Source organism: Microcebus murinus, chromosome 5, assembly GCF_040939455.1.
Source record: "Microcebus murinus isolate Inina chromosome 5, M.murinus_Inina_mat1.0, whole genome shotgun sequence".
Taxonomy (NCBI): Eukaryota; Metazoa; Chordata; class Mammalia; order Primates; family Cheirogaleidae; genus Microcebus; species Microcebus murinus.
The window spans coordinates 88,143,073-88,159,303 of record NC_134108.1 but is presented as its reverse complement, the minus strand read 5'-3'; the positions used below and the strand labels follow the sequence as shown (position 1 = coordinate 88,159,303).

At 34.5% G+C, this 16,231-nt stretch overlaps 1 protein-coding gene across 2 annotated transcripts in view; it reads right to left on the bottom strand.

The window, feature by feature from the left end:
- KHDRBS2 (KH RNA binding domain containing, signal transduction associated 2) overlaps window positions 1-16,231 on the bottom strand; it is a 533,034-nt gene that overhangs the window by 18,937 nt on the left and 497,866 nt on the right. For both annotated transcript variants that reach the window (XR_012919310.1, XM_076003252.1), the window contains exon 8: window positions 4,557-4,615. Coding sequence is in view for 1 of the 2 variants with exons in the window: in XM_076003252.1 (XP_075859367.1) it covers window positions 4,557-4,615 (59 nt within the window). In the remaining variant the exon portion in view is untranslated. The remainder of the gene's footprint in view (window positions 1-4,556; window positions 4,616-16,231) is intronic.

Genomic DNA, 16,231 nt, shown 5'->3' with positions numbered 1-16,231 from the left:
AAGGAGTATCCACTGTCAAATTAACATATTATATTAATGGTTGATAGGACATATGAAAATATATTAAAATCTGCATTTTTCCAGGTATAGTCCTAATGATTGAGAAGTGGAAAAAAACCTTTTCTGCTATATTTTAATAAAACAGTATATATTGTGTTCTCTTTTTAAAATTAAAATGTATATATAACATTTTATACTATGAGAAAAAGTAAAGAATGAATAAATATAGTAGCATAATTCAGGGATATTTAAATTTTCTTCTCTTTGTTTACTTATATTTTCTACAGTGTATGTGTATGATTTTTAGAGTAGAAAGACCCCCCTTTGTTCAGATTAATTAGGCCTATGTATCTGTTTACATTTCTAAACACCTATGTCAAAAAGGAATTCTTAAAAAATGAAATTAATTTCAGGTGTGCATTATTTAAAACATAGGTGCTTTTGTTCAGTGTCTCAGCCCCTATTTGGTGGCTCAGTATGTATAATACAACAGAAAGATTGTACATACTGAGCCTAGAGGATTACAGGGCAGTGGATGGGCCTTGGGCTGCTGGAATACTAGCTTGTGAGCAGCCTCCTTGGGCAATTCCACTGTGCTACACACAGATGATTGTTTTTTATGAGATCTGCACCAAGAGAAAGGCGACAATGCATTAGATTTCTTTGCCTCAGGCCCTGTAACATCAGTCCCCAATCCCAATAAAATAAGCAATTAAATTCTGTCTGGAATAATTATCCTTTTGACATAAAAATCAAGAAGCACTTCTGGCTGGGTGTGGTGGCTCACACTGGTACTCATAACACTCTGGGAGGCCGAGGCAGGAGGATCCCTTGAGGTCAGGAATTGGAGACCAGCCTGCGCAAGAGTGAGACCCCTATCTCTAATAAAAATAGAAAAAATTAGCTGGGCGTGATGGTGCACACTAGTAGTCCCAGCTACTCACTGACACCAGGGCACTCTAGCCCTATAGCAGCAACAGAGCAAGACTCTGTCTCAAAAACAAAAACAAAAACAAAAAAACCACTTCCTAGATTAGAATGTATAGAAATAGAACATTGGCACATCAATATTTTCAATGAGAAAAAAACACCTTCAATGGTGGGATATTCTTGAACTTATGTCTATTTGGTAATGTTAGAAAATGGTAATGGATCCTAGTGGCCAAAGAAAATCACAGCCCTAATGAACAATCTATTTTTATGCGTATGTGTGTCTAGTCTTTCAACATTGAGAGTATGGCCAATTTGGCTGAAATTTTTTGTTAAATAGGTAAATAAATGTTACTAGGTAAGAACCGCTGCCTTACTAGTATCTTCCTGACTCTGCCCAGACAGTCAAATCCCTTTCTACACTTCCTCATTACTTTATTATGAGGAATTTATTGACTGCTTTCCGTGTGTAAAGAATTGCTTGTTGGTAAACTGGAATTTGACTCAGAATGAAATATAGTGCTCACGGGCATCTTCTAAAGTAAAATGGATCGTTTCTCTCTACACTTTGCTATAGCAGGAGAATTAGGCAAGGAAGAACAATGGAAGCCCCGTTGCATTACAGAGGTGAGCACTGGCTCTCCTGACCATAGCCCTTGGACCTCCATCAGAAGGTTCCAGAAGCAATAGTTTGTAGTCACACACTTCTTGCAATTGCCATACATGGTATTAATATTTCAAAATGTAAATAATTGAGAAATAGAAATCTCATCTCTTATCGGCAACTGCCCCATCAGATATCATCAAATTCATCCCTGTCGTTGATTTCAGTGAATGTAATCCTGTAAAGTAAAGCTCATAAGTATGATTTTCCTCAAATTGATGTATCAAGTGCAAAAAATAATGGCTGTATTTTGCAAATGAAAATTCAATTTGTCAAAAAGTGATTTATAAATGATAATATGTCTTCTCATGAGAATGTAAGCTTCAGGAAATTGTTCACTGCAGTATCTCCAGGATTGAGAACAGTGGTTTAAATGTGTTATCCATTACATAAATATTTGTTAAATGACTAATGTTCTCTGAACTTATGTAGAATTACTGTATCAGGTGGTTTAGACTCTGGTGCAATTTTTTATATGTATCCATAAGTTTCTTAACAGTAAACAGCAGGAACCAGGAAGGGACAATGTCCATCCTATGCACCATCATACTCCAAAGCCTACCAATGCCTGTATGCAAAAATTTCAGTGAATTAAAGAAAGGACCAGATTGTGTTCTATTCTTCTCTCCTCCTCAGTAGCTAATTTTACGAGGCATGAGGCCTGAGTCCTGTCTGATTAAGAATGTGCTTGGGACAATAGAAATATAGCTACTGCTGTGCTGAACTCAGAGAATGCTGCAGAAGCAGGCAGGAATGCTCTGGAATGCCAGGCAATCTTCCACGTCGGCCTGCCTAGCCCACTGGTGCGGCTTTGAAGAAGGCTAGTTCTCTCATTAAACACCATCTAATGCCTTTGATCCCTTCCTTCCAGTGGGTGAAAAATATATAAAGAACAAAATTAAAGCTATACTTTGTATGACAGCTCACCAACTGAGCCAGACCTATGCAAACTTGTCCATCACCTACATTTCTATGAAATAATTTCTGAAATTATGTTTAATTTGTTGTGCAAAATATCCTAATCTTCTACAGCAGTGAAAGATAGGTTAACCTGGTGCTGGAAAGGCTGAGATTTGGGAGATAGTGAGCTTGGTGCTCATTTTGGATTAATTCTTTATTTTTTTCCTTGTAAAATAGTATAAAAGACCTCCTTCCCCTAAAAATAGTGAAACAGCAGCTGGCAGGATTTAGAGAAATCCTCTAAATTTAGGGAGGAATATTTAGGATTTAGGAAGAAAGTTTTACATTCTTCCTTTTAAACAAAGTCAGTTTTAAAGTACCAGATCCTGTTCTTTTTCCCAAGGTCTGCTGAACTCTGCTCCCATCTTCTGATAAAAAAAAAAACCAAAAAACAACAAAAACCAATACAATCAGACACACTTGAATTCACATTTTTGCTCTGTCACTAGCTATTTGCTGAACTGAGGCAAGTTACTTAATGCTCTAAGCCACATCCCCTCATCTGTAAAATGCATATAGCAATGAGTATGCTCCCAGCATGATTCTAATGGGGGTTATATTATGAAGCTATACAGATAATTTCTAGTAGGGATTACTTCCATAATCTCTAATCCTCATTATAAATTGTTTATTACAAAGCCATCATAGGTACTCCATGTGTGTAATAGCAGCAATTAATGGTATTCCAACCACTGATGAGAATATAAAAACAGAAGTAGAGCTACACTCTCATATTGACTTCACCTCTGTTGTTCAATTTCCTCATAAAAATGGAGATGAAAACACTGAATATTTCAATTTATTATAAAGAAATCAATGAGAAAATATACATATATAATCAACTTATGATTGGCAATGGTATGGTTTATTGTTCTCCTACTTCTGGGCTCAGCCTTATGTTAGTCTGTTTTTGACTCTGGTTTTAAGGAGGGCATGACTCCTCCTTTCTTCTTGACCTGCCCTTCCCCATCTTGGTGCAGCACACATACACCTGTCATATGGAGCCCCCAACACACAGGCAACATTCATAGTCTCCTTTACTGCTCTCCATGATGAGGAACAGAATGCCCTTGGTATTTTTATTTTTTTGCCCTTCCATCCTTCCTTCTTTTCTTTTCTTTTTTTTTGAAACAAGGTCTCATCATGTTATCCAGGTTGGAGTACAAGTGATTATTCACAGGCACAACCACTGAGTAACACAGCCTCCAACTCCCGGGCTCAAGCCATCCTTCCACCTGAGCCTCTCCAATAGTTGGGACTACACACACATGCTCAGTAGCCTTGGTATCATTTTAATGAAAATCCAAGACTGTAAACATTTAAATGGGTGTCATTTTTCAAGGTGGTCAACTGGTGATGCTACATATGTATTTTAAAGAATCACAAACTACCCCTCAAAAATGATGTACTATAGTGATATATCATAGGCACTCAATAAATCTTTACTGAATATAATTATAATTAATTTTAAACTGGTATTTTAATTAAAGAATATATTTTGAAATTAAATAACTTCATATACTGACATGCTTACTGACTATCAATTCTTAGGAGCCAGTCATTATTTGGCCATGCATGCTAGAAAAATAACTTGAAAGTTATTTTATATTAACAATTTCTGCCCTTAGAAGTTTTTTAAATATTTTAAAAGTATGTTGCTCTGATGGTCCTTGTGACAGCAGAAAAGACACAATCTTGTTGCCAAATCAATGAGTCAGACAATGGACACAGCGAAACATATAAGACGCTGTTCAGAATGCTCACTGTTGCTGTTGAAAATGATCTATGATTGTGATTAATTGCTTTTGAAATTTCGATCAAAATTGATCTGTCTAATTTTCTGGCACTGGCTCTGTAAGTCAAATCTCACCCTGGAATTACATAAATCAATTCAGTCTGGACTTTTGTTAAAAGCAGGGGGAGGAAGCTAGAAATGATTTCTGAGTTGTCAGTGACTGATGGATGTTCTGATTTCAGAGTGTTAGTAAAGAAAAGGTCTTACCGTAGCTGTCATAGGCATCCTCACTTACTCCATGACCGTAGTCATAGTACTCAGGCACACTGCAACAGATTCAGACAGCAATCAATGTTACTGTAATCAGGAGGAATCAACCCAGAAACGCGTATGGAATCTGAAGGCAAAATGTGCGTTAAGGTAAAATCCCAGGAACTTCTAGGCATAAAACACAATCCTAAGGAAATCTTCAGTATGAAAAATTCAGGTTATTGACAAGGAGTGCTAGGATTTTTTCATGTCACCTCAGTACTTCTTTACCTCTCGCCTCCAATTTGATAAATCAAATTTCCCCTAAAACACAAGTAGAATACTTCAAAATATGTCAAGAAGAGAGTTATAAAAGGCCCATTTCCAAGAAAAAATGCTATATAAGATGACAATCTGGTCAATCATGTATGGCTTTTAATGCTGTTGTCTTCAGAAATATGCATCAATTTCTTCACTTTCCAACACTAAAACTATATTTATACTCCCCTCTACCACTACTACATCATGCCTGTGCACATTCCAAATATATAAGCTATTTCTTTCCACTCAATATTTTGTTAGTTGCTTCCATATTTCAATAACTGTCAAAAAGGTGTTCTGCTTCTATTTTTTACTCAAAGGATATTTACTGTCTCCCTCAACCCTTAAAATTGTCCTCACTTTATCTTGCTGCATCAGATTCTCCCTTTAAAGCATCACTCCTTCTGGCATCCAAACATCTTACGTACATATCTCCTATCCTTAAAATGCCCTCCCTCACCCATATATCTCCTGGAAACTATTTTTTTCTTCATCCCTTTATAGCAAAACTTCTTGAAAAGAGGGAACTCTACTCATTCTTTTCATCGACTCTTTCTCCATATGCATTTGAAGACACTCAATCCTGCTGTTGTTGCCACTGCTCCACTGAACAGCTCTTGTCAAGATCTTGGTGTTTTCAAATCCAATGGTTACGATTTAGTCCTCATTTTACTTTAGCCCCATTTAGCACAGTTGATCATTTCCCTCTCCTTCAAATACTTAGCTTGCTTCTAAGATCTCCTCTCTCAGCGGTCTCTCAATTCACTTCGTTTCTTTATTCTTCTTTCCTAGCAACTTCACACTTTCCCAATTACTTAATCCTGGAGACCACTGGGACTCAGTTACTAGAATTTTTCTCTTTTGTATTCATATTCTCATCTGAGAATCATAGGGTTGGAATCTCATCCGACCCTATGATTTTAACACCCTCTCTACTTTGAGGGCTTCCAAATTATATCCCAATCATTGGCACCTCCCTGCTACTCTGGTCTCATGTATCCAACTGCCCAGTGTGTGTTTTCATTTGGATGCCAAATGACATATTCAAATACAAAAAATTTTATTTTCTTTGCAGCTTAGATCTGCTCCTTTTGCATTCTTCCCATCTTTATCAATGACAACACCTTGATTATTGTTACTTATGCCAAAAACTTCAGTCCTTTCATTTCTCTCACACCTAATGTTCAATCCAAAAACAAATTCTTTCACTTCTCGTGGCAAAATACAACCAGAATCTTAATATGTTCAGACATCTCTGTGGTTAAAATTATTACTATCTCTCACTTAAATACAACATCCTTCTCACTGGCCTCTGTGCTCTGCTTGCTCTGTGTCGATTAGCCACATAGCCATCAAAGTCATTCTTGTAGAAGTAAGTTAGATCACAATAGTTCTCCACCCAAAATCCATCAATAGCTTCCCATATCCTTGATGGAAAAAATTTAAAAAATTCTTATTTTGCCTACATACTTTGCCACTCTAGCATTTCTCAGATCTCACCCTCCACCACTTTCTACTTGCTCACTCTACTCAGGACACTGGGCTCGTCACTGTTCCCTGAAAATAGCAAAAACATTAATTGTCTTTCGGCCTTTTCATTTGCTATTTCCATTACCTGGAACAATGCTTTTTGTAAATGCCCAATTGTACCTTTTCTAATTATTTTAGAGCTCACTCAGATGTCACTTATGAGAGATTTCCTTGATTAATCTACTAGTTCTCACTCATCCTTATCTTGCTTTGTTCATCTCAATCACCACTGTACATATTATGGAAGCAAACATAAAAACGTGCATTTGTTTGTTTACTTATCAGCTTTTTGCCCCTTCTAGAATATAAGCTTCTTGATATAGGAATTTGGTCTCTTTTTTATTCATTTGCTCCAACGATCAAGGTTAATTTTCTAGAACAGTGTTTGGCACATGATAGCTGCTCAATAAATATTTACACAACAAAAGAATTAATTGTTCACAGGAAGATTAGACACCATTTAAATGAGTAACCCAATGTAAAAAAGTCAGAATTTTAAAAATACTACACAGAAAGTGAAAATTATTTTAATTTAAGTAAGCATTTGGATAATGAATTCATATATTTTAATCTTACTGAGGTATCTATAAATATTTATAATACCTTATATTTTCCCCTCAAATACACTCATTGGTTTAGAGTTAGATATTGATCATTGTCTTCCACCTGAATCTTAATTGATAAATTATCTCAAGATTACTAATTCTTTTTTAAGTATATAAAAGTATGGCAAGAAAATGGCTTAATATCAAAAACTCAATTGTATAAACAGGTGGATGATGGGGGAGAGATGCCAAAAGGTTAGATTGAAAGGAAAGACAGATAAATCCCATTCTCTGAACATGGTTGTCATTATTTCCCAAGGGAATGCCTATAGGTCTCATTATATTGAGTACTTCATATTTTATTGATAGTAAAGAAAGAGGAACAAAAATAGAATAAAAGTCTATATAGTATAGATAAAAAGAGAGACAGAGGGAAGTTTGGTCATCTTTATCTTCCTGAGAGGCAATTTATAATATACTAACTTCAATTTAAGTAGAAAGAAGCTAAAAATGTATCGCCTAGCTCAACCTTCATTGACCAGGATATCTGCATACAAACTGTCTAGGAAAAATGTATGGTAATGTGTTCTTCTCTCCATTCTTTGAATGACTTGAGATTGTAGAAAGCTAATGCCACTGGCTGGTAGCTGGAGGTTTATCTCTTCTTTCACATACTTATCTTAATAGAAATGATGGAACCCAATTAAGAATTCTCATGTAGGTGTAACAAATTCCTGAGAGTTGTTACATTGATTCCCTGAATGATAGAGAAGTGGCAATCATACGAAAATAATTTAACAAGCGGCATTACCATTTATAGGGATAGAGAGAAAAATGGTGGCATTGACAGAAGCTTCTCCCTGCCTTTGTCACAATCAATACTTTTTCTGTGAGTAAGCCTCTGATTATGTTTCCCAAAGTGTGCTGTATGAAGGTAAGTAGCACCAAACTCTATCTAGTGGCATGACTATTTAATACATTTATCACTTTTAATTTTAGTTGATAAAGGTTAGGGAGAGAAAAAGAACAATCCTGAGAGAGAACATGATAAAGAAGCTGCAGTTATTGTCTATCATAGATGATACATGCACACAAGAGGGGATTTTAACTTCCAGAACTCTCCAAAGAGAAAATGGAACATATAAGATATTTGTAAAATAATGGATAATGTAAGATAATAAAAATGATGAATAATAATCATAATGGACTCTGCCAGAGTCTATACCTTTGCCTATTAAAATGTAACTTCTCCTTTCTTCCATAGAAAAATGTTTACTTGGAGAAATGGCTGCATGTGTAGTGAATACACTCCCCAGACACCCTTTGAGCTAGATGTGCCCCTGTGACTAAGTTAGGGAACATGGGATGTGTGCAGAGGTGAGGATGGCAATCGAGGTCATTTACAATTTAAGAAGAAGCTCCTCCTCTTGGATCTGTGCACCTTCACCTTCTCAGTTCATACAATGCATTCAAAGTGACAATCTAGCATCCACCATGCAAGTAAAGATAGTGCCTAAGGAAGTCATGGACTGCAACATGGAAGAAACTTCTCCCTGTAAATGATGACATGGAGCAGAGTTACACTTTACACTATTATTTACCTTTAGGCATTGTTAAGAGAAAAATAAATTTTTATATTGTTTGAGTTCAGCATGTAGAGGTGTGGAACTGCTATTAAAATATCAAACTATCGGTCATTGGCTTAGTGGGAGAGTGGAAGGTGCAAAGAAAAAAATATTGTGGGGTAGAAAGCTGATGGCCCTTGCTATGCCATTGCCAGTGACAATTTGGAAAGCAGGCTATAGGCCTGTATATCCTTTAGTACTAGGGAAAAATGTTGCAGAGAGCTTAAACTTTAGAAAGGTTTGCAAAACATAAGAGCTCACATAAGAGCAGGCCATGAGGAAATGAAGGAGAATAGAACTTTGCTAAGAAAGGCTCTGATTTATGGGTTAGTTTTATAATTCAAATTGATACAGGGTTCAAAAATTGGGAGCTTAATAGGGTAAGAAAAGTCAGCTGATTCTGCATTCCAATAGCAAGAGAGAATGAGTGTTGCTCAAATATGTCCTTGCATCTTCCCATTAGACTTTGCTACCATATATATTCCCTAGAATAATCCTTAGGCCCCTGCAAACATGGATCAGGAGGAAACATCCTGCAAAAATTGTGAAGGCCTCAAGAGTTCTGTATCCAATTCAGATATGGCCATGCATAAATCCATTTATCCATTAGGATAAGGAAGAACCTTCTAGGAAATCTGGCATAACTCCTAGAAAAGACAACCAAGGTTGCCAGATGAACTAATCAAAAAACTTATTTCACTCCTGTTGCTAGGGGTCTTTCAATCTCTGCTTGGCAGGATTTTGTGACTGTTATTGCCCACTGAGTCTTAAGTATTTCCTTCTTCTGTTTTCCTAATGGCAGTTTCTTTTGCAGTTATTCTGCTCCTTTTTGGCCACTTTATATTGGGTGTTTCATATGGAGAAGAGGCTTGAAAGTGGGAGAGATAATCTGCCTATTGTTTTACAGGTTGTCAGACTTCAAAGAAATACATCAAGACCTAATGTAGAGGTCTGCATATTTCCCAGAGATCCCAGATTCTGACCCGGTTGCAGTAATTAGAATTAAACTTGGATTTTCTTTTTTTGGAAGAAAGTAGGTATTTCTGTTTGTTTATTTTCTAATGCGAAGAAAGACATGCACTCATATTTGGATGACTAGAGGGTTGAGCCATAGGAAGAAGACTTCTAGACATACTACACAACCCATTTGTCCGTTTTCCCATAAGAAACTGACTAGCTGAAGACTACCTTTCCCAGTCTCCTTTACATTTGGGTGTGGTCATGTGAAGAGTAGTGTTACCGATTTTTTATGACTGGCTTAAAAGTAAATTCCTTGTCCTCCACTTTCTTTAAATTTTCCTGAAACTGGCTGGAAATGGCCATAGCTACAGCCACTTTAGAAGATTCATACTAATGATGGCATCCACTAGTCTGGATTTCTGAATGGCTCCATGGAGCAAAGCTCATCTACCTGACCTAGTCTAATACAAATGAGAGATAAATATTTCTCTTATTTGAGCCACTTAATTGTGGGACCTCCCTCCCACGGAAGCTCACCCATATCCTAAATAATATGGTATGCAATTGAAACAATCCCTTGAAGATTAACAGGCATTCAGTAAGTATTTGTTGAATGAATAAATAAATGATGGAATAAAAATAAGTGAAAGAAGAGATAACTGCATTTCAGCAAGAATAATCTTACAACATTTTGCTGTAAATATTTTTATAGAATTTTGTGTATGCTTCAGAAGGCATGTCCACTTATATTGACATAAATGGGAATAGTAAAGGAATCACTCATTCCTTTTCTGATATAAATGAAATTCAGATTAAAGGTTTGATAAATTAACCTGATATTATTTTTGCCTTTTTAATTCCACTTTTTAAAAATTAATTTTATTTCAATTTTTTGTGCCTTTAAGGTCTTGAAGTCAAAAAGCCAAAATATCATGTAGAATTTTACTAATAATTAGATAAAGTCAATGCATTTAATATAGTATATCCTGATCTTATACATGTGCCAGTTGCTAGGAAAATTATATCTGCTATAACCACCAGAGTAATTAAGTTCCAAATCACTGATAATTATCGTAATTTTAATTAACAGCTCCATAATTGTAACAGTGTGTTTAGAAATCTTGATCACTATATTTTCTAAAATATAAGATGGAATAATAGTGAATTGAAAATTAAATAACCATGTTGTGTTTATACAGAATTTATTCGTCCATTTTTATTCCTATTTCAACATGATTAAACAACATGATAAATGAAACAAATTTAATAAAATAGTAGCTTTCTGAAATAATGAAATGAAGAGTCATTACCATATCCTACTTTTTCTAGTTGGTGTCATATGTTTTTAAAATTTATTATATTATTTTATTTTACATATTAAGATAAATTATTTGTGAATATAACTCATAATTATTTCACATCATTGGATACTACATTCAGGATCTGCAGTTTGCACTACTGAATATGTTTTTTCCACAGTTTTGCAGAGATTAAAAGCCAATAAAAATAAGAGATGATAATTCTGGGCTAACTTCAATCAGCAATTAAAAATAACATTTTGGAAGATTTGGTGGGTATTGAGAATAGTGCATAATTTGAGCCTGATGTTTTAGAAGCCAAACTCAAATGCATGGATTATTAAGAAGCAGGATTTGCTTATCTTTCTTTTTGCTGCTATTTTAACAATATCTGTAGTGAAAGAAACGACATCTATTAAATGCTATATCCTGATTGATTTCAATCTTTTTTCCTACTCCTTTACTACTTCTACCACCTGCTTTTTAGTATTGAAGATTTTTAAATAAGAAGGGGATTTAAACAAGAAATGAAGTCATCTGTCCCTTTGAAATTCCCCTTTTCTTCCCTTCTAAGAGGTAATAAACCATAAAATATACATATGTTTAATTTTAGCACTTCTCTGGCAATTAGTACACCCCAAGTACTGTTAAGAGTTTCATATACCTTATTTAATCATCACAACAATGTTTGAGTCAGTGGTATTAGGCCAATTATAGAAAATGAAATTAATTAATTTTTAGCTACATGAAGTTATTTGTCCTAAGCTAACCCAGCTCTTTAGTGGTGAAGCTGGGATATGAATCCTAGTGTATCAGATTGATAGAGCCCTCATAGACAACTTGCAACTTATCTATCCATTATATGTATACAAAATAACCACTCTCAAGTTTGTTTGCATTATAGCAGATGAAAAGATGAGAAATAATTTACTTGAAGTTATTATGAAACTGGGCTAATTATCATAAAGAAGATCAGTTGAGCTGTGAACTGCCCCCTATATTTACTTGTCCTCCTCCTCCTCCAGAAAAGTCCTAGGAACCATCAAGAATAACAGCCTGCCTCAAATTGATATTGTTTTCAACACTCTCCCTCCCCTTCTCAATTATTTCCTCCTGCAGGGAGCAAATCCCAGATAACCCTACAATGCCATATGCCACTCATTCATAGTGCTGTCATTGTTGCCACTCCACCATTATATGTGCTAGTATTTCCTCATCTGTCTTTCCTATTAAAATATGATTTCCATGAGTTTGGCGCTATTTAGATTGTCATTGTATTTCCATGGAGTAACCCAGTGCCTGACATGCAGTAGATACTCAAGAAATATTGGCCACGTGACTGATGTCTTGGAAAAGCTGAACTTTATGTTCATTCCAACTCTAAACAGCTATCTTGTAACCTACAAGCATCATCCAACAATTGATTGAATTTATTACCACCAGCCCTTCCTGTGTACTCTCCCCTTCATTTCCCTTCCTATTGGGGGAATCTCATGCTATCTTATTCCACTGAGCTCTTAGCATCTAGTTCTATTTGAAATAAGCTCCTCAATTTTCTTTACCACTTTTCTTGACTCTTCCATGACTTAACTTCAGTAAGAGTCAATTGTCTGACTATATATAAGAAATGCTATTATTGATACATAAGGACTTACTACTGCCATTTTGTTATTTGTTTCCTGATTGTTTTGTCCTCTATGCCTTTTCCCCTTCCTTCTCATCTTCCTTTGTATAGAAGTGATTTTCTCTGGCAGTATGTTTTAATTTCTTGCTTTTCATTTTTTGTATCTCTGTTACAAATTTTTTTTATGGTTACCATAAGCCTTACAAATAACACATTATATCCAATTGTTTTAATCTGATGACAACTTAACTCTGATAACAGAGAAAAGAAAAAAACAAACAAACAAGCAAAAGGAAAACCAACACACTCTACACTTTAACTCTGTTCCCTCCACTTTTTGACTTTTTTTGGTCCCTATTTATATATTTTATACTGTCTATAACATTGAATTAAAATGGAATAAATTCTCCAATCACAAGACATAGGGTGGCTGAATGGATTAAAAAAAAAAACAAAACAATAGGATGCAACTATACGCTGCCTACAAGAAACTCACTTCATGTATAAAGATACACATGGACTAAGGCATGAAAAAAGAATTCCATTCAAATGGAAACCAAAAGACAACAGAAATACCTATCACATACTGTATCACATAAAATAGATTTCCATACAAAAACTATAAAAAGAAACAAAGAAGGTCATTATATAATGATAAAATAAAAGGAAACATTGTACTTACTCTGCATTATAAACCAAATGAACCCAAAAGACATTTATAGAATATTTCATCCAGCAGCTGCAGAATACACATTCTTCTCCTCAGCTCATGGACTATTCTCAAGGATAGAAAATATGTTAGGCCACGAAACAAATCTCAAAAAACTCAAGAAAAAAATTGAAATCATATCAAGTATCATTTTTTACCACAATGGAATAAAACTAGAAATCAATAACAGGAACTTTGAAAACACATGGAAATTAAACAATATGCTCCTGAAAGACCATTGAGTCAATGAAAAAATTAGGAAGGAAACTGTAAAAATTCTGGAAGCAAATGAAATGGAAACACAAAATAAAAAAATCTATGGGATACAGAAATAGTAGTACTAAGAGTAAAGTTTATAGTAATAAATGCCTACATCTGAAGAGTAGAAAAACTTCAAATAAACAAGCTAATGATGTATCTTAAAGAACTAGAAAAACAAGAGCAAATCAACTCCAAATTAGTGGAAGAAAAGAAATAATAAAGATGAGAGTAGAAATAAATGAAATTGAGGCTAAAAATGCAAAAGATTAATGAAAAGAAAAGTTGTTTTCTTGACAAAACTTTAGCTAGATTAAGGAAAAAGAGAGAAGACCCAAATAAATAAAATCAAAGGTGAAAAGGAGACATCACAACTGACAACACAGAAATTCAGTGGATCATTAGAGATTATTATAAGAAATTATATGCCAATAAATTGTAAAACCTAGGTAAATTCTAGGTTTTACACCTACAAGCTACCAAGCTTGAATAATGAAGAAATTCAAAACTTGAATAGACCTATGACATGCAATAAGATAAAAGCAGCAATAAAAAGTCTTCCATCAACAAAAGCCCAGGACCTGATCCTTCACTCCTGAATTCTACCAAACATTTAAAGAAGAACTAATACCAATCTTACTGAAAACTATTCCAAAATATTGAAGAGGAGGGAATAGTTTCAAACACATTCTATGAGGCCACTATTACTTTGATACAAAAAAAAAAGAAAGAAAAACAGAGAAAGACACAACAACAACAACAATAACAACAATAATAAAACTACAGGCCAATATCTCTGATGAGCATAGATGAAAAAATCCTCAACAAAATATTAAAACTAGTAAACTCAATCAGTAACACATTAAAAAGATTGTTCATTATGATAAAATGGGATTTAATGCAGGATGTAAGGATGAGTCAACATATGCAAATCAATAAATGTGATACGTTACATCAACAAAATAAAGGACAAAACCATCTGATCATTTCAATACATGACATAAAAGCATTTGATAAAATTTAGAATTGCTTCATAATAAAAACTCTCAAAAACTGGGTATAGAAGGGACATACCTCAACATGATAAAAGCTATATACTATAAACCCACAGTTAGTATCACACTGAATGGGGAAAAACTGAAAATGTTAAGATCCTTTAAGATCTAGAGCAAGACAAGGATGCCCACTATTGCCACTTTTATTCTACATAGCAGTAGAAGTTTTAGCTATAGCAATTAGACAAGAGAAGGAAATAAAGGGCATCCAAATTGAAAAGAAAGAAGTCAAATTATTCTTGTTTGCATATAATATTATCTTATATTTAGAAAATCCTAAAGACTCCATCAAAAAACTATTAGAACCTGATGAGCAAATTCAGTAAAGTTTCAGAATACAAAATCAACATATGAACATCAACAGCATTTCTATATGCCAACAGTAAACAGTCTGAAAAAGAAACCAAGAAACTAATCTCATTTACAATAGCCACAAATAACATGAAATACCTATGAATAAACTTAATGAAATAAGTGAAAGATCTCTACAATGAAAACTATAAAACATATATGAAAGAAACTGAAGAGGACACACAAAAAATATAAAGATATTGTATGTTCATGGATTGGAAAAATCAATATTGTTAAAATGTCTATACCACCCTAAGCAATCTATATATTCAGTGCAATCTCTATCAAAATATCAATGACATTCTTCACAGAAATAGAAACATTAACCATAAAATTTATATGGAACCACAAAGACCCAGAATAGCAAGTCATCTTGAGCAAAAAGAACAAAGCTGGAGGAATCACATTACCAAATTATACTATGATACAAAGTTATAGTAACCAAAACAGTATTGTACTGGCATAAAAACAGACATATAGATTAATGGAACAGAATAGAGAACCAGATATAAATCCATGCATTTACAGTCAACTCACTTTCTACAAAGGTGCTAGGAGCATACACTGGGGAAAGAATAGTCTTTTCAAGTGCTGGGAAAACTGGATATCTATATGCAGATGAATGAGACTAGACTCCTCTTTCTTGCCATATAGAAAAATCAAATCAAAATGGATTAAAGACTTAAATCTAAGACTTGTAACTGTGAAAGAATGAGATGAAAACTTTGGGAAAGCATCCAGGATTTTGGTCTGGGCAAAGATTTCTTGAGTAAGACCTCAGAAGCACAGGCAACCAAAGCAAAAATGGACAAATAAGATCACAATAAGTCAAAAAATCTTCTTCACAGCACAGAAAATGATCAACAAAATAAAGAGACAACCCACACAATGGGAGAGAATATTTGCAAACTACCCATCAGATAAGGAGTTGATAATCAGAATATATTAGGAGCTGAAAGAGCTTGATAGGGAAAAAAAATTAATCCTACATAAAAAATGGGCAAATATTAAAAGCCTTCACATAATAAAAGCCAAGCTGATAGCTTTGGAGAAATTTGGGTTAGACAAATATGTGGAAAAAAATCCAAATTGAGACAAATGGAAAATATCAAATATGAAACCTTTTAATTTCAAGGTAGAGACTCAAAGAAATTAGAAATATTTTTACCTCAAAATCTATTTTTTGACTTATTTTTGGATGGCTGCCATAGAAGTAATGCCACACAGCTATCTTTGGTGGGGGAAGGGATTTACATCTGTAGAAAGTCTTCATTAACACAGTAAGGCCTTTCCATACCTGACCTAGAGAAGATAAACTAAGAATCTTTACCCAGTTCCCCACAGACTTAAGAGAGGATTGCCAGGAAGATACCAGGATATCTGGTAGCAAAATTTTCTGAGAGTACTAGTCCCTAGT